The 19,379-nt window shown below is 37.7% G+C and overlaps 2 protein-coding genes across 11 annotated transcripts in view; one reads left to right on the forward strand and one right to left on the reverse strand.

Moving 5' to 3' along the window:
• Window positions 1-9,532, reverse strand: part of frya (furry homolog a) — a 90,679-nt gene extending 81,147 nt beyond the window's left edge. For 4 of the 9 annotated variants that reach the window (XM_083547715.1, XM_083547713.1, XM_083547714.1 and 1 more), the window contains exon 1: window positions 8,751-9,521. In XM_083547715.1, the coding sequence (XP_083403841.1) occupies window positions 8,751-8,883 (133 nt within the window). In that variant the 5' untranslated portion in view covers window positions 8,884-9,521. Of the gene's footprint in view, window positions 1-8,750 lie in introns of all 9 variants that reach the window. The other 5 variants (XR_014534578.1, XR_014534579.1, XR_014534580.1 and 2 more) reach the window with 3 other exon arrangements.
• Window positions 1-19,379, forward strand: part of LOC310729677 (uncharacterized protein) — a 298,178-nt gene that overhangs the window by 156,776 nt on the left and 122,023 nt on the right. The gene's annotated exons all lie outside the window — the stretch shown is intronic.

Below are 19,379 nucleotides of genomic sequence, written 5' to 3' on the forward strand. Positions count from 1 at the left end.
CTGAGGCATACAAATGTGTGGAAACCTGCCAACTTCCTCAGACTAAACAAACTGCTCCGATGAGTAGTGAAAAAATCTCGTGCCAACTAGATAGAAGTTAGCAAGAAGAACTTCCAGATAACTGCACCTGAATGAATGACAAACGGTGTTTCAAAAAGAAATATGGGATTATGTATGCCACTACAGGTTACTGTGTTGATTTCCAGACTGAAGGAACTTCAGTAAGCACGTTATTTATGTTGGACGTGCACTAAAATGTGTAATATAATGTATAAAAACATGGTGGTACCGTAATCCCCCGTTTATGACAGTGGTTACGTTCCAAAAACGCTTGCGATAAACGAAAAACCGCGATAATGGGACGCCACCCCAAAAAAGCTATTTTATTTTTTCAGTACTGTATTAACATTTTACTTCATTTTATAATTATTCATTTGACAAATAATTCATTATTATTAACAAATGTTATTATTTCAACATAAAACCCCATAAAAACAATTCCCTATACGTTTTGTGGTCTATCATGCAATTTCAATATGCATCCCATGAACTTACTTTGATTTTGCATATATTTGACTCTGACTTGCATATATTAACATTCTCATCTAATTAAATACTATAATAAATATCTATTCACAATACAAATAAAAATTATTTGACTGCAAAAATAAACAATCTATGAAGTTTCTGAACAACTCATGAATTATAAGGACGGATTTGTACTGTAATTATATAACCAATCTGCTATAATGGCTTAGGAATGCAATTTGCATGAACAATTTTGCATTTTAGTGGCACCAGTGAACAGCACACCTCAACGAGGATAAAACTATGATGAATGGACATTAGGTGCCACCCAGATTAAGATGGGTTTCCTCAAGGTTCTTCCTCATAAAAGATGAGGGAGTTTTTCCTTGTCATTGTCGCTACTGGCTCGCTTCTCTTCTTCTTCTTTTGGCTTCTCCCATTAGGGGTCGCCACAGCGGATCATCCGTCTCCATACCCCCCTATCCAATACATCTGCCTTTTTCAAACCAACTACCTGCATGTCTTCCCTCACCACATCCATAAACCTCCTCCTTGGTCTTCCTCTTTTCCTCCTTCTTGGTGGCTCCATCCTCAGCATTCTCCTACCGATATACCCCATGTCCCTCCTCTGCACATGTCCAAACCATCTCAATCTCACCTCCCTCACCTTGTCTCCAAAACCTCCTACATGCGCTTTCTCTCTAATAAACTAATTTCTAATCCTGTCTATCCTCGTCACTCCACAACGCTAATTAGGGTTAAACTTGTAAGGGCGAAACTAAAAGTAACTAACATCATTTTACTTTTTATAACCAGTCTATCTCTGTAAAGCTGGTTTAGGACAATGTCCATTGTTGCAATATAAATGCAATACAAATAAAAAAAAAAACCCATGGCTAAATGCTAGAAATATGAAGGCCTACTAATACTTGGCAAGTCCAGAAATCACAACAAATGTGTCCAATAAACATTAAGATTAAAGGCTATGAATAAAAATATGAAAAAGAAACAACTTGCACGGATGTATTCAAATGTCAGATTATGTTTTGCACATCAATGCAAATAGAAAAACATGATGCACTGCAGGATCGAGTTGTTGTTTCATATCAATTACCTGAACAAGCCAGATGTTTTGGGGGGGGGGTTCTAGCAGATTAGACAGCTCTTAGTTCTACAGCTAAGCATCTGTCACAAATGCAAATAGATTTCAAAAGTGCTTATAAAAAAGGAGCAAGCATCTCCATCCCATGCTTAAGCGAGCAAGCTCAGAGGACATAGCAATAAATCAAACCGTCCCTTATCATATCAGCTGCTAAAGGGAACGAGAGATAACATTTCAAAACCTCTCAGAGCTGATTCGAACTGACACGAATTCAACGAGAACAACGACATTAACAACACATCCCTTTGCACCGAGTGGCGAAGTTACTCACAGCTGTTCCAGGACTTTAGCAGAGACTTGATGCTAATTTCAAAGAACCCCGAGTCCTGCTGGCTGGTCATGCTGTGTTTGGCTGTCCTGTGAAAAGTGGGGACTCTTTTTACGCTCCGCTTTGTGTGTAGATGTATGTAATTGCCCCCCTGCCTGCTGCAGCCAGGCCGTGAGCAGGCAGGTGGTGTGTCTGTACTGCTCTCGACGCCTGAAAGTGATGCGATAAAACAATGCTGCTGCAGGACTTGTTTTCTGCTCTAGCTCTCCCCTTCTTCCTTTCCCTCCCTCCCTCCCTCTCTCTCTCTCTCTCTCTCTCTTTTCCTCTCTCTCTCTCTCTCTCTCAGAGGCAGGTTGGTTTTAAATGCCCTTGGTGGATCAGACACTGCTTGGAGACCGAGAATACAGGGAGGAGAAATCCTCTTAGCCAGCGTGGCTAATTATAACCTCTGTTCACATCTCAGAGAGGGGCTTTTACTATCAGAACTGCCCATGACATCAAGCATTCTGCCTGTTTAGGTCTAACTCTTTTCATCCAAAGCCCAAAGGGAAAAGAACTAATTAATGGTGCTCAGATTTTCAGCTCAATCGATAAGTTTTCTTCAAAATAATGAGTCTGTTGTAACAGCATCATCAGAAATGATGGCAATTCGAAGCAAAGTGATGACACACCACCAGGTAAAGATTTAAACGGAAAATCTGATGACTTGATTTGGCTGTCGGGGGGATTTATTTTTATCTGCATGATTTAGCACGTATTAGACGGAGGAGTCACTGCAAATCAATAAAAAGTTCTTCTGATCACCTTTATTGTAGGAGGAAACATTTCTATCCTGATGGGGGGGTGGTCTGTACCGGGATGCCTATAGTCACCAGATCTCAGGCAAAAAATTAGATTTTTGGGTGACATGAGTCTCCCAACACTTTACTAACACACATTACGTTGTTTTTTTTTCCCCTTTGATTTGTAAATCGTTACTGAAATTAAGTCGCTTTTCCGTGTATCTGTAATTTACTAAAGTATTTCCATTTGGGGGAGACTTTCACTTTACTAAATTCAAATATCGTAGTTTTTACTCAACTTTACAAAATCAGTCGTTCCTTTTTTATTTGTGAGTGGATAAAAAACGGTCAAACGTGCAGCAGACCACTAATCAGGGCAGAACTCACGCTCAGCTTTGAACATGTTTTGATTGGCGCGTGGTGTATCTACTTATCATCATTTCAAAAGATATCAATCAGTGTTTCACTCATTATCACTGTATTAATAGATTGTTGTGCTGAGAGTCTTTTTTACATAAACTGTCACATTTTGTCTTGTGACAAAAATGCTAATAGAAACATTATAGCGATATTAAATCACAGTACTTTAGATATTTAAGTACATTTGAAGGCAAATTTTTGGACTTTTACTTAAGTGAAAGTTTAAAGGGAGCTATTTTAATTTAAATGGAGTCATATTTTATCTACTGTATCTCTATTTTTACTCAAGTACATAGTGTTACTTTTTCCACCGCTGATCCTTTTCAATCAAACGCAAGTGACAAAAGTGTCTTCTTTCCAGTCATGGGATTTAAACTCATAAACTTCAGGGATTTAAACTAACTGATGTGTCACTATTGCGGAACTGTAACATCACAGCTGTCAGTATATGAGAATCAAACATTCATTCGTCTTCAAGAACCGTTTTATACTAATCAGGAATTCTGTGAACCTGAAGCACTGAAAAACTAGACTCAAGATGGGAATACACACCAAAAACTTACACATACAAGAACACATATATATATATATATATATATATATATATATATATATATATATATATATATATATATATATATATATATATATATATTCACAACTAGGGGCAATTGATTATAACCAAATCACCTACTGGTATGTTTCGGTGATACAAGGAACCTAAGGGAAGCTCATTTAGACATGTAGAGAATATTTTTTCAAAAAGATCTTGATTGAATTCAGGACCCGGGAGCTATGAGGAGGAAAAAATCCCCACTGCACCACAGCACATTTATATGCAGCAAAGTTAGCAATGATGGGCTTTGGTTGCTTGTCTCTGTGGGCTTTGCTCACTGCAAAACTGTTGAGACATAACCAGTGTGGACTAAAAACACACTTTCAAAACACACTTTAACCAGAGCTGATTTTTTTTCATGTTAGCATGTTAATAAGGGGAAATTCACAAATGTAAAAGATTAATGTTAAAAATTGTATCTTAAGTACAGTAAAACTTCTGGACACCCGAATTTTACATTCGATGTTACATGGTTATATGGAGGATTGGGAGAACATGGAATTACAGTATATCTAAACCCCAGACTCACAGAAGCAACTATCAGTGTAATGGTAAATATAACACTAATGCTTTTAATATGACTTGCTGACGCATTTAGCAAAGTCAGCAATCTGAACCTTTCCTGGTGCCTCAGTGAGAGATCAGCTGTCTGTCTGTCCTCAAGAATCCCAAACAGTTACCACACAGGGTTGGCAAAGACGAAGCAAACCTGCACTGTCACTGAGGCAAAATTCAATATTGCAGAAATTAGCATTATGTGGAGAGTGTTCTCACTTAGTCACTAATGTCAGGTGGACAATCTGCTCAATCAAATAAAGCTAAACCCAGTTATGAGGGCAAATAACATATATCAACTATGATAACTGTGATGGGTGTGATAAATGTGATGAGATATATGGGATGAATGAACTGTGATGAATGTGAAAAATGTTATATATGGGATGAATAGGCTGTGATGAGTGTGATAAATGTGATATATATTCGGTGAATGGGCTGTGATTAGTGTGACAAATGTGATATATAGGATGAATAGGCTGGGATGAATGTGATAAATGAGCGGAGATATATGAGATGAATGAACTGTGATGGGCGTGATAAATGTGATATATGGGGTGAATGGACTGTGATGAATGTGATAAATGTCATATATGGAATGAATGGACTGTGATGAATGTGATTAATGTGATATATGGGATGAATGGGCTGTGATGAGTGCGATAAATGTGATTATATGTGATAAATGGGCTGTGATTGGGGTGGTAAATGTAAGATATAGAATGAATTGGCTGTGATAAGTGTGAAAAATGTGATGAGATATATGTGAAGCATGGGCTGTGATGAATGTGATAAATGTGATGAGTGTGATAAATGTAATATACACATATCATGCTGGTCCAGGACACTGCTTTAGTAATCGTTTTAGCTATCGCTTAAGTCGATGCATTATGTAATGAAGGTCAACTGACTGTGTTTATTAGTACAACTGACATTTCATGTTACTTATTCGAGTACGGTACCAATGTAATCACTTTTATACCCGAATCTTTTTTGACTTTTACTGTTGGTATTCCAGTAAGATTTCCCTTACACTACGATAAAAAAAAAATTGTGGTGACAAATGTTCATTAGAAATATGAATATGTTTGCATTACATATAGGTGGCACTACCCAAGCATTTTAAATGTGATACCACATCTGGTAAATGTCTCAATGCTGATATTAAGGCAATTTCTCACACCGTGATATGTACGAATAAAATTAAATTAACCTTGCAAAATAAGTAATTATAGGTGTTGAACATTTTACACCTTTTACATTGCTTACTGGTATAACTTCATACATTTCCTGTTCGTTTCACTGTAGTAATTAGATCATCTGAAGCTGTTACTCTACACTGTAATTTGAATAACTGAATAATAAGTTGATTGAAGGTTAGGGTGGAAAATTAAGTCAGCAATGGAAACTTGTTGGATGGTAAACTTTTATATGACGCTTATTTAAATTGCGAGCACAGTTTTTTTTTACAGACCTACAGATTCAACAGATTTCTACAGACTCTTACCATAATATCAGCTGATTGTATCACAAGATATATCGGTCATTTCCTAAAACCGTCGCAAGAGAATTGAAACATCTTGAAATAAAAACTACTTTTTATTTGAAATCTGAGAGACATGTTGCAGATTGAAGAAGGACCCAAAGTAATACTAATTTATCTTGAAGATTAAAGATCTTTGAAATCTCTATTTAGGAATGCTGAAACTTCTAGCACTTTTATGAATCCAGAGGTTCCCAAGCATTTTAATAAATCTTTGGCATTTTGATTTTTTCCTTGGTGTTTTACTAGCATGCCTTTAAATACACATTTTGTTAATGTTTCTGAATATTTTATATTCATTTTTCTCTTGCTTTATGTTGTTCCAATAAATCAGAGTCCTCCTTTGTCTTAATAGTTGGGGCGATTTTATTTTTAACACTAAATAAAAGAGATTGAGTTTTTTTCACATCATATTGTAAATCAAATGAGCTACATGGAAACCTTTGTCTGTTTGTTTTCAAATACAAGGCATGTTTGCTTTACTTTCTAATTCAAGTCTAAATCTTTTTCACTGAAAATAACCTGCTCTAAAACTTTCTTGGAATTAGATTCAGAGAACTACACTCACATTCGGAAGTGCACACAGGGAAAAACCACACCAGGGTTCGATTCAAACGGACTAAACACTTTAGGCTTACAACACCCTGAAGAACTATTTTCACATTGTAAGCATACAATAGAAGCAAACTTCTGTTTAATTACTGAAGCCTGCATGGTGTCAAGAAGAAGTTCGAGAGCGTGAGCGTAGGAGGTTCGGCGCCGTCACATGAACAGTTTATTATAAGCGTTTTAGACTCCGGTTGAAGGACAAGAATGTGAAGCATGTTGGATTGACACATACATCCCTGCAGTTTATCACAATTAACTCAACTCCCTTCAAGCAGCTCCGGTCTCCTCCCCATTTTCACCACGTTCTGTCTCAACCTCTTCCTCCCTTCCTCTCTCTGACCCTCTAGCGTTCTGTCTTTTCTTTTACTTTCACTTCAGCCTCTCGATTCCTTCCAAACTGCATGCTTTTGTTTTGATTTCTACACACTTTCACTAACTGTCACTAGGTCAAGCATTTCCTGCTTCCGTAAAATGTCTCATTTTAAGAATAATGCAGATTATTCGGGTAGGAATACAAAGAAAAATCTGCATCAGGAACATATACACCACTCCTTATAAAGACACTTTAAGATAAAAACTAATTGCAGTGTTTATAAGAGTAAAAAAAGCACTAATATAGCTGAACCAATGCTGTAGATTTTATTCAATAGCACAAGCTATTAAAGAAAGTCATTTTTAAGTTATTTGAGGTGTCATTTTGGGAAAATCCTGAAAAATTCTATGTTGAAACCTACAGCAGAGAGTTTCCCATTAAAGAAAGTCTTTTCTAGTAGAACTTTATTTCAACACGTTCCTTGGAAGATTATGTCAATTCTATGGTTCTGTGGATCTACTCCATAAGTGATGTCTTGGGCTTTTTTTTTTTAACCAATCCCAAATCTATAACATAACAGCTACATGAAAACAATGCAGAGTGTGTAAGTGAGGATCTATGTGTGGCTTTTTGGGAAATTAATGGAAAAAAATTACAGAGATTAAATAGGTTTCATAAGTAAAGTTCTAGCAATCAAAAGTCTGAAAAGATTATTGAGAAAGTTGCAGAGAGATTATATTCTAAGGCGCAGCAGCATCATACACGTTTTATATTTTTGTTATGTAATACAGTAATGCCAACTTAGCGATTTTGCTTTGAAAAAGAGCCTAGTGACGACCATACCAAGTTTTTCAACATTTGATCATCCAGACTGCGTTGTGTTGGTGCCTCATCACTATAGTTTTTAATGACCAATCACTGATCATTATTGCTTCTTAAAGACAACTCACTAATTGCCGTCATTCCCAAACATTCAATTACCACCATTCTCCTCAACAGCCAATCACAGATCACCATTGTTTGTTCATTTATCAACTATTTCTGCTATGTCCGTTTTCTTGATCTGCTTCATCTGCTTTGTTAAATGTGTTGTTAAACATAAGAATTCTTTCAAAAATCTATTTATTTGAATTGTATTGTATTCTATATTGTTTGTATATCTTCAGAAGATCTTTCTCCGTCACAGAAAATGCTTTAATATGCAAATGACTATTACGATTCAAATAATATACAAATAAGCCCATGATATCTTTGGCTGATTTCCAGCATCTGTTTGAGCATGGATCTGCTACTTCAACCTGAAAAGAGTCAACAACAGAGGTCTGCTTCTAAACTGCATTGGTTTGATTGTGTACCATTGTGTACCCTTTTACCATAGCACATAGCTGCCCCCAAAACACGACCTAAACAAAGTGTGATATTCACTGTGTGATGAAATCTAGAGGAAATAATCTAGAAAAGGTTAAGCCATCTTTAGACAAACTGTTTTTACCACCATGATTCTTAAACTGACAGCAAGATAGCCAAGTTAAAGTAAAAAAAAAGAAGAAAAGAAATCAAAACTGCTAAAGTAAGCAATAAGCCAAATTTTGGTCCAAATCCACTTTTGTAAGCAAGAATTCAGACAGTTTAGCAGGGCACATTAACAGCAATAATATTAACACTTACCCACACCTTTGTGTATCAGCCATGTCAAAACACGCCACTCAATTAAAACTAGTTGCTCATGAGAAACCTGATCCAGCTCAACAGTATGAGAGAAATCTCGCACCTCGTACCTCGACTGTACGCTCTGCTTTAGCGACCAGACACGAGATTTTTAAGCCAACCAATATAAACATAACCGTGAGATAAGGAATTTGATGCCTGCATGAGACTAGTAGCTGTAATTTATCGGTCTGGACTCAGTGTTTAGGTCTCTCGTATATAAGCTCCAAATCTGAACATCACCTACATGACAGAATGCTGGGCCTCTTTTTGTAGCGCATCTTCAGCTTGCCCCGGAAGTCCTCAGGTAAATTAGCCATTCGCTCCAGCATCATCCTGTCGTGGCATGTGCACGAGTCTGTCTGCTCCGGGTCTGGCATCTCCAACTGGCATGCGCCCGCTGCTGTTCAGCTTTTTCTCCACAGGAACATTGACATCTGCTTTACTTTCCTTCTGCCATCTCAGTCCAGCTCCCTCTCTCCCTTTCTTTCACTCTGGTACTACAACTTTCTTTCTGAGAGCCGAGTCTTTGTTTTTGTGTTGTCGCTTGTAAGAGCGTGTGTGTGTGTGTGTGTGTGTGTGTGTATGTATGGGTGTGTGAGGAGATCCAGCCTGGCACATTTTGACACTCCCTGCACTTGTCAGAGCAGTTCAGCCAGTTACAGAACAGCAGCTCATGGAAATAAGCAGGTGGAGAGACAGAGAGAAAGAAAGAAAGAAAGAAAGAGAGCAAGAGAAAGAAAGAAGGGGTGTGTGTGTGTGTGTGCGCGCACGTGCTTTTCACAGAGAGGAAGTGTGGTGGTCAGCCAGGGTGTGCAATGTGCAAAAACTCCCCTCCATAAGGCAGCTATCGCAAACAAGCCATTTCCTTAGAACAGTCATTCCCTGAACAAACCGACTTCTATGTCTTCATGCATTAGTAGTCTGGAGAGGAATTCGAGACACACTTTCAGCTGCTCAACCAGTACACAGAGAACAAGATTACACTGTAAAAATAATAATCAAAATAATAATCATTTTGAGTTTATTCTGCAATCTTTATTTTAATGTTAAAAAGCGTTTGAACTAAAACTTTTATTTTAATATTCAATGCAACAGTTAAACCACGTCTCTTTGATCGAATTCTATTACTTTCGCCAAGAATCATTCAGAATAATCAAATTATTTTCATTTGCCTAATAAAATAATACAATTTGCTTAATAAAATAATCTATTTTCATATTTAAGATATTAGTTGATAGATCATAATAGTACTTTTTAAATCTTTCTGTCAATCACAATTTTTTATAGTTTAATGTTCATGTTTCATGTTTTATTTCAGGTTTAATTTCAGGTTTTATTCAAGGTGTTGCATGTCAACTGTATTTCGGTTTGTTACAATTCTGATGATTCACTTGCAAGACATTTGACTGACAATAAACACAAGACAAAAGAGAATTCAAAACAAATCATTTGTTCGTTAACTGAAGCTTCTTGACTTGACTGTTACTATTGATTTACAAAATATCATAAGAAAAATGAATCAAGTTTAAATGCTGAATCACATGGAAGAAAAAAAAACAACAAAAAAAACTTCAGATAAATGTGCTTTTTTCCCCCCAGAGTGCTAAATGTCCAGGTGTCCTGTCACAAACTTTAATAAAGAAATTAATAATAAAAACTCTGTACCTGCTATATAATGTGTTTGGACCAGTAAAATTTCACGATTCACAACAGCCTTTTGTCAATGACCCTCAACAGAAAACATGAAGTGTAGTACATTAAAGCATGTTGGTTGTTCAGCCAAAGATAAAACAGAAGGATTCCAATGAGCGACCCCTGCGTAAAGCATTTGCCCCCTCCAACTGCCCTTATTGAAGAAAAAACAACAAAGAGGGGACAAAAGCAGCCGACGCCTAAATGAATAAATGTTGACGCACATACAAACAAGATCTGTATACATTTCTAAAGATACTGTATGCCAGAAAAACTCCTTTTGCTCACACCTGAGCGCTTCCTTTTGTGCATGCTGTTACTTTTCCATTGGGTACAACCAGAGATGACAAAAGTACACACATCCTTCACTCAAGTAGAAGTAAAGATACTTATGTTTGAAAAGATTCTGGTAGAACTTTACACTTTTTTATTAAAGTTAAAGTAAAGAGGTTTGGGCTCTGACATGTACATGGACCCCAGATCATATTAATATATTAATACAAAAGAATTTTAAATGTTGTTATTTAATGAACGAATCCAGGCTGAACAACCACCATATAGAACACAAGCAGAGAAAAGATGATGATCAGGTGATCAAAAGGATGTACTGTAACTACTAGTTTAACAGTAAAAGACATGGGAGTTATTTTAGACACAGGCTTCTTCCACCTTAGAAATATTGCTAAGCCAAAAAACATGTTGTCTATATCTGATGCAGAGAAGCTCATCCATGTGTTCATGACCTTCAGACTGGAATATTGTAATGCATTACTAGGTGGATGTCCTGCATCATTAATAAACAAGCTACAGTTAATCCAGAATGCGGCAGCAAGAGTTCTCACAAGGTCGAGAAAATATGATCATATAACCCCAATCTTATCATTCCTACACTGGCTACCTGTTAAGTTTCGAACCGACTACAAACTACTGCTACTTACTTACAAAACACTAAATGGTTTAGCTCCCAATTATCTATCAAGTCTTCTAACACGCTACAATCCGCTCTTTGAAATGTCAAAACTCTAGACTTTTTTTTCGTTTCTAGAATAGCGAAGTCCTTTAAAAGTGGTAGAACATTTGCATATTTAGCTCCTAAACTTTGGAATAGTCTTCCTGACAGTGTTCGGGGCTCAGACACACTCTCCCAGTTTAAGTGCAGAATAAAAAAGTATCTTTTAAGCGAGTCCTACACATAACACACATCACATCATAACCTTGTTCCCCCAGAACATCTAATCACATGCACATTATCAACTTGTGCTTGTTAATATTATGAACAGCAGCTACGCTAATTCCTCTCCACTGCTTCTCTTTCTCTCCCCATCCCGAGGCATCCTGAGGTTGCTCCAGCTCCAGTCACGTCCCACCTCATGAAGATTGTGGACTTTTAAAGAAGTAGATGCCGAACTCGCAAACAGCCCGGACCATCTAGAGACGTACCAGCGCCGTTTGGATCCCACTTCATGTACAGTTTGGACATTGGACCTCTCTAAAATTTTAAGGCTCTGCCATGGAGAAGTTGGTGTTGGATCAATGAACTGTTGAGCTATTGTATGAGTTGCTCAGTAGCTCCTGGTCCCACAACGTCAACTGACTGTATACAACTGTAGAAAAAAACATTACTCATAATCTCACACTCCAGTGCTCATGGTAGTTCTCACTCTCTGATGTTTTGTATTGTTTTGAGATTGATCATCACACTCTTGAACCCAAATGAGCATGGCCGCAGGAAGTGGGGGTGCTGGGGGTGCTGCAGCACCCCCTATTGGCAAGAGAGAGATTTTTAAAAAATGTAGGCCTATTAAAAATATTTTGCACAATTTATAAATTCCTTATGAATATTTTGGGAAATGATTTTAACACACGTAGGCTATTAAGTGTATTTTGGATTTTAATATAATTATTTAGATTATTTTAATTATATAGATTTTTCAAGTTCATTTGTAAAGCGCGTTTCACACGCGCGGGTGATTTTAGTTTGGCTTTCTCTGGCAGCGCGCACACATAGCCTAAATGCCTTGCCCTTGTGGAAGATAAAATTAGCTCTTCGTACCTTTTACAACAACATGAAGATATCAGAAAAAGAGATCGGTGGTCTCTTTCCTGCTCGTGTTCCACATCCCTCTCAAAGCACGGAGCGGGAGGCTATAACGCGTCTTTGTGTGGAAATAAAGAACTGTTTTTTTTATTTATTTATTTTTTTAAATGGATTCAACTTTATTATATTATGTAAGTTACCAGTATTTACTGGAAAAAAAAAAATTGCCATCGTCACAGCCCTATGTTATTTTTTTAAATGTATTCTAAATACGCCCATAGGCTCATAGGTTTTTTTGTCAAAAAAATAATAATAATAATAATAATTCACAGCACCCCCTGTTCAAAATTACTTCCAGCGGCCCTGCAAATGAGGTTGGGTCCCCCTTTTCAAGTCTGGGTCAATTCTGTAAATATGCTGTCCATTGTCCATCCAATAAAAATGTCCATTGTAAAAAAAACACAATAGAAATAAACTTCAACTTAATCAGAATGTCTCAGTAATGTTTACATCGCTGACTCCCTCTGTCTCATCCACTTAACACCCCCTTACTTCTTGTTGCCTTCTGCCTTGCTTGTTGTTAGCTTTGAAAACTAGCGTACATCTGTGATCGCGTGATAGCAAGGAAATAGGTAGAATCACAGGTAGAATCAATGTACAAAAAGCTCAGAGTGTGCGTATGTGTGTGCGCCAGTGGTCAAACCTGAATTATAGGTCAGCCCTGTTAAACTGCACATTCAGCATATGCCATGCCCAGGTAATGCACTCTTTATCTAAATGCCAGCCGGTCTTCTAAGTATAAATTTGCATGCTCTTACCTGTGTATCTGGAGCACTTTATGAATTCAAACGCACACAAGGCATATTGTCTAATATTTCTTAAATATATATGTATTAAATATAACAAAATCTAAATGCGTTCTCTTTACTTCTGTGTATTAGTATTAGTATGTATTAGTTGTGTATGTTTCTGTGTTCTTAATAGGTCTGAAATGAGAAACCTTTACACTGAGCTCATACTGCTATACTAAGGACATTTTGTTCAAACGCAGACACGGGGGACGGGAGGTGTACCCACTAACAAAATGCAAATCTAACATTTTCATATTGCATCAATGGACAAATTGTTTTTTGTTATGTTTTTGAAAGGAAATGCTGGGAGGTACAATGGCGCCCTCTAAAGGTTGCCCTGCTGAAGTGCAGTCAGTGCTGTTAGAAAAAGAGACACATTATATATATTGAGTGGAACCTCGATACCTTGACAATCGCAGCCTTGATAATTTGCGACTTTTGATTCAGAACCGGATTAAGTGTAACTCGCAAAAAATCTGATAGTTCGCCAGAAGCCGCGAGTGGCTCGAAAGTCCGGAGTAACATTTCAAAACAGAGTTTACACTAGTAAATTACATACAAATGTTTGAAAAACTATTTTAGTATTGTATTATTAATTTAAAGTAGTAAACATAACATTTATGACAAGTAATTAAAATTTTTTTGTTCAGTTTACACTACATCACATGTAAGATTCACCTTGAAAAATGAACCATCAAAAGGAGAGTCAAAACCTCAGCATTATTTGTTACTGTGAGGGGCCATAGAATGTAACCCCCGCGAATATCGAGGTTGCACTGTGTAAGATATATATTATATATATATATATATATATATATATATATATATATATATATATATATATATATATATATATATATATATATATTTTTTTTTATTTTTTTTTTATTTGTTTATTTATTTTTTCAGATGATCCGCTGTGGGACCCATAATGGGAGAAGCCAAAAGAAGAATATATAAATATGTGTGTGTATTACAATATATATATATACACACACACACACACACACACACACACACACACACACACACACACACACACACACACACACACACACACAAACACACAAACACACACAAACACAGACCAGGCAGAACTTTATGGCCACCAATTATGCATAAAATTATGACCACATGACTATTGTGTTAGTCCCCCTTATGCTGACCATCAAACATTAGTAGCACTAACTTCATCAGCAATTTGAGCTACAAGAGCCCGTCTGTGGCATCGATGTAGACACTATATGGACCAATGTATTGAAACACCTGACATTTCCAGCAGTATGTCAAACTGTAACCCAAAGTTAAAACCACACAAATGAAACTGAAACACAAACATTTCCCTTTAACTGGACTAGGAGACCAAAACCTGTTGCACCATGACAATGCCCCTGTGCACAAAGCCAGCTCCAAGAAGATATGGTTTACATGGTTTAGAGTAAAAGATCTTCAGTAGCCTGCCTTGGATCTTTCACCTCAATCCTGTTGTACATCTTTGGAATGAATTAGCACCGCGACTGCAACTTAGTAACGCTGAATGTGCACAAATCTCCACAAAAACACTCCAAAATCTAGTGGAAGTTATTATAACAGCAAATGGGGAATTGGATGCTTTAAAGGCATGTGCATGTGTGTAAAGATATGCTACAGCTTTGTGTCACTCAATTCATGAAGTGTGTGTGTCAGGTCACTGTTGGCACAAGAAGTACACAAACAGCTCGACACAGTGAGAAAATTCAGCAAGCTGTTGCCATGGCGAGGAGCATTCGGGTTTTCAAAGGCACACTGAGGCCTGGTGAATAATTGATAAGCATCTATTATTAGTATAAACTCATCCAAAGTTAACTGCCTCCTGGCCTTAATGTCTAACTTACTGCAAAATGCAAAAAAGGAGGATGATCCTGATCTGATCAAGCAGCTTGATTCAGCTAAGAGACACCTTATAAAATTCAGAGGCCTATAAATGATCCAGCTCCATAACTCACTTCAACTAATATATGTATGAGAAGTGAAATGTAATTATTGGGCAACCAGAAAAGCTTACATTCAGGTAAAATATATCCAGTCCCTGAAATCCCTTACATTCCTCGATGACACAATTGTAATACAACTGCTGACTTCTGGTAAGCAGCCAAAAGCAAAATAAAGTGCAAATTGTGTTTTTTTAATACTTGACTTGTGGTTACTTGTAACTAATAGGCCTAAAGACGAGAAGCAAATTTCAAACTGAAGCTTGCAGTTATTCAGGACTTGTTTACACAGTAGAAAAGGGTTTTCCAAGGCATAAAACTGTTTATATAAAACTGTAGAAAACACTGATAGTAGGGATATAATCAAAGGTGGGGTGATGTGATGTGGCCCAATGCACGTCATTAGACTTCATGTTAGTACAGTATAGAGAATGTAGTTTTTTAGTAACAGCATGCAACCTAGTTTTTTTATTCCTCCTTTAACACTCAGCAGTCACAATCTTTCAACTGTACAACACGTCATATCAACGACATCATGGTGTTTCTACACAGTCATTCCTCGTTATGAATATTTCTTCATTTTTTTCTTTCCTTACAGAAAACTTATCATATCATATTACCAATTACACATCTTTATCATGTCTATTTATACATTACTATAAAGTGCCTCCTATGTTTATTTAGTTATACTACATTCTAACACACTTTAATATAAGCCTTGGATTGAATTACATTCATTAATACAACACAGTGAGAATGTAACAGCACTATGTTATATCAGTCTCTAGAAGTATTAAAAGAGCAGGTTTATTCTGTCGTGAATGCCAACTGGAGCTCGCTCGGACTTGACTGCTTTCCAGTGTGGAAAATATCCACCTACTCCATCTTCCTACATACACACACCTACCTTCCAGAAGTCTAAGGGATGCACACATGCATGTCCTTCGTAATAAATAAAGCATTCGGAACCATCAGAAAGATTTTGTTTGATTTTGTGAAACAGGGGTGGGGTGTATAAATGATGGCTTTTAAATGAACGCTTTTAAAGATAAAATGGCACGAATATATGCTAACATTTTTTGCATCTAATTATGCCATTCTGCCACTTGGCATCGGTGGATCAAAAGTTGTGGTAGAAAACTTTCAATAAAATAATTGCTAAATATTTATAGCCAGTTACATACTACACTAAATGACTCACCTATGCTTCCTTTTAGATAGACAGATTACTTTATTCATCCCAGGGGGAAATTTACAAAGGTTTTTGCATATATCAGCTTGTCAGGAAGCTGGGGTCAGAGCAGAGGGTCAGCCTTGCTCGAGAAAATAAAGAGACAAGTGCGGCGCATCGCTATTTCTGAGGTTTTGCTATAATGCGCCTTCCGACGTGATTCATCTGACATGATTCATCATAGAGTGTGGGAGCTTAATGGGGGAGTTAAGGTTTAGTGGTTAAGACTCTTGGTTACTGATTGGAAGGTTGAGGGTTTAAACCGCAGTATCGCCAAGCTGCCACGCTCGGGCTCTTGAGCAAGGTACTTAACCGTCTCTCCTGCAGGGGCGCTGTATCCGGTCTGACCATGCACTCTGACACCAGCTTTCTAACATCGCTGGATATGCAAGGAAAGAATTTGATTTGCTGTGATTCAAGTTAAGTGCTTTTCACAATAAACATTGTCTCAAAGCAGCTTTACACAATGTAATAATTATAGAACAAAACTCACTTATATTCAAATGTGTGTAATAATACCCATTGGGCAAGCCTGGGGTAACTGTGGAAAGGAAATACTCTCTTTGATAAAATATACATTGAGAGGAATCAGACTCAAAAGGGGAACTCATACCCATCTGGGTGACACCATCAACGGATAAAGAGCTAGATAGATTGAGAGGCAGGTATGAAAAAAAACGCTGAATTCTTTCTAGCCCAGCCTGTAGCCATGCAGCCTATCAGTAAGAGCTGTGGTGTTCTTCCAGAATCAATCCATCTCTTAATCATTATGATGCCACGGTTAAAGAAACTACTGTATCAATATTTTACAGTATTACAGAGCACTGCATCACAGACAGGAATCTCATACAGTGGGAATAAATGACATCATTAAAGCAAGAAACCCAATGAACATAATTCATCAAGTCTCCTTTCACTGCAGCCACAGCTGCACCGCCTGCATACTTTATCGCTAGCAGAAGCCTTAATATTTACCTCATAAAATTGCCCCCGGGTTTTCTGTGCATTTTCTCTGTACATTAAAGTTCAAATTAAGACAAATACATCGACAGCAGCAGCTTAAAAGGCTAATGATAATTTTTGATAGCTTGAGCACACGATTTAAGATACAAATTCTGCGAAAGAACAGATGAGAGATTGTTTTTTGGTTTGAACGTTCAATATTTGGAGGAAACTCAGCTGCACCTCTGTTCTTAAGCATATTTGCCCATATGTGTGTATGTTTTAATGTCATAGATAAGAGTGTGATATATTGAACTGTATCATTGCAATATATTAACCATCGAGCTAATGACAGACTAAATTAGAATTTACTCTCCAGCCATCACTGCTCTGAAACTAGTTCTGAAATCCGAAGGGAAATCAACCGGGGTACTATGTTCCCAGAGTTGAGACTGCTCCACATCAAAGGGCTAGGGCTTTCTGCTTCACTGATAATGACTGCTTTCAGAGTATTCGGGTCGTCATTCTGCACCTGTCCCCAAAACCGTCTGTCGGTCAACGGTTCCAGGAGGAGCCAACAAGCTTTTGGACAAATGCAAACGCAGATAGACTATTAAGAGGAGGAGATAAAGTCCCATTAGCCAATAGCAGCATGGGGAACCAGGTGCAAAGCCTGTCCTGATCTTAGGCTCCACTGCCAAGTATCCGGTTACATCCAGGTGATTATGTTCGTCCCGCATCGGTCATTGATACGCATAACAAGTGCTCATTGTCTATCCATTTTTGGACAGGAAAAGGAAATAAGACAGGCAAACAAAGGCACATAACACCTTTGCGCTGGTATCAATTGGCTCAAGTGACATGACGTTTTATAGTTATGTTACCGGGACTGTGTCCCTGTGTGTGTGTGTGTGTGTGTGTGTGTGTGTGTGTGTGTGTGTGTGTGTGTGTGTGTCTCATGCCATTATGAACGGGCTTAGGTTTTATTTGGAAACTCTAACTCATGCAGTAGCAAGAGATTCAGTAGAAATGTGTGCGGGCGGATGAACATGAGAAATAACACAGAGGAGGAACACGATTATGTAAATGCTTGGTATCAGCACTGCTATCAGCCCACACACGCATATTTATAGCGGAGCACCAAACACACGTATCTGGTTTCCTGAGAAAAAAAAGAGCAACGGTTCTATGGAATAAAGTTGGAACCATTTGAATCTATACCCACTCAAGTTTAACGAGCCACATAAACACATGGGAGGGCCTGGAAATATTTCTAGCCCTAAAGGTCATTTGCATCATACCCAAACGAAGCAAGAGTGACTTCAATTGAAGTTTAAATGAGCCCATACATAATATTTAGATGCCTTTATGCAACTCTTTAAACATTTTGATCTTATAGCTTAAGTGATGCAAGTGATTGCACTGCAAAAAAAAAAAAAAAACATTCCTTTATAATCATCCTTTCGGTCAGTTCCACTTGAAGTACTTTGGAATCTTTTAGAAGAAGAGGGTTGCTGTCATGCTCAGTGCTCTTCCCTTTGGAAATAGATAAAATGTTAAATATTAACCAAGTCAGAAAGCCCCTGTGGGCTTTTATACACCATCCTTTCTTTATTCAAGGGAAAAATCGCCCACACACGTTGTTCCTTCCAGCTCACAAAACACAAAAGCAATAGCTTCACATATACTGCACACAAATACCATACAGAGATGCTTGAAACTGAGGACAGGACTTGCATGTGATGCGTCTCTATATTTAGGATGCTGCAGCAGTAACGCGACGCCGGAAAAAGTGCGCAACAGGTTGCAGAATCGCCGTGGCGTCATTTCGCGATAACGTGGAAGAAACATGGAAACCTACCGTAGGTGAAAACAGCCTCTACAGCATCCTCGGTTCTAATGGCTTGGTCCTGGTCCATAAAGATTGTGTGCGTTTAGAGCTGCTGCTCCGACGCAACTGGGCCATGAGCGCGGTTCTGCGCGCCCCCGCTGCGCGCGTCCTCCTCCTCCTCCTTCTGTTCTCTTTCTCATCCTCTATCAACATCTCACCACCTGCTCTGAATCCCATCCTAAATAAATATTATATACATCATGTATATGTGTGTAATTTCAACAAATGGGTGCCATTTCTATCCCCAGTATATTTATA

This window comes from Silurus aristotelis (genome assembly GCF_946808225.1).
Source record: "Silurus aristotelis genome assembly, chromosome: 8".
In the NCBI taxonomy this organism is placed as follows: domain Eukaryota; kingdom Metazoa; phylum Chordata; class Actinopteri; order Siluriformes; family Siluridae; genus Silurus; species Silurus aristotelis.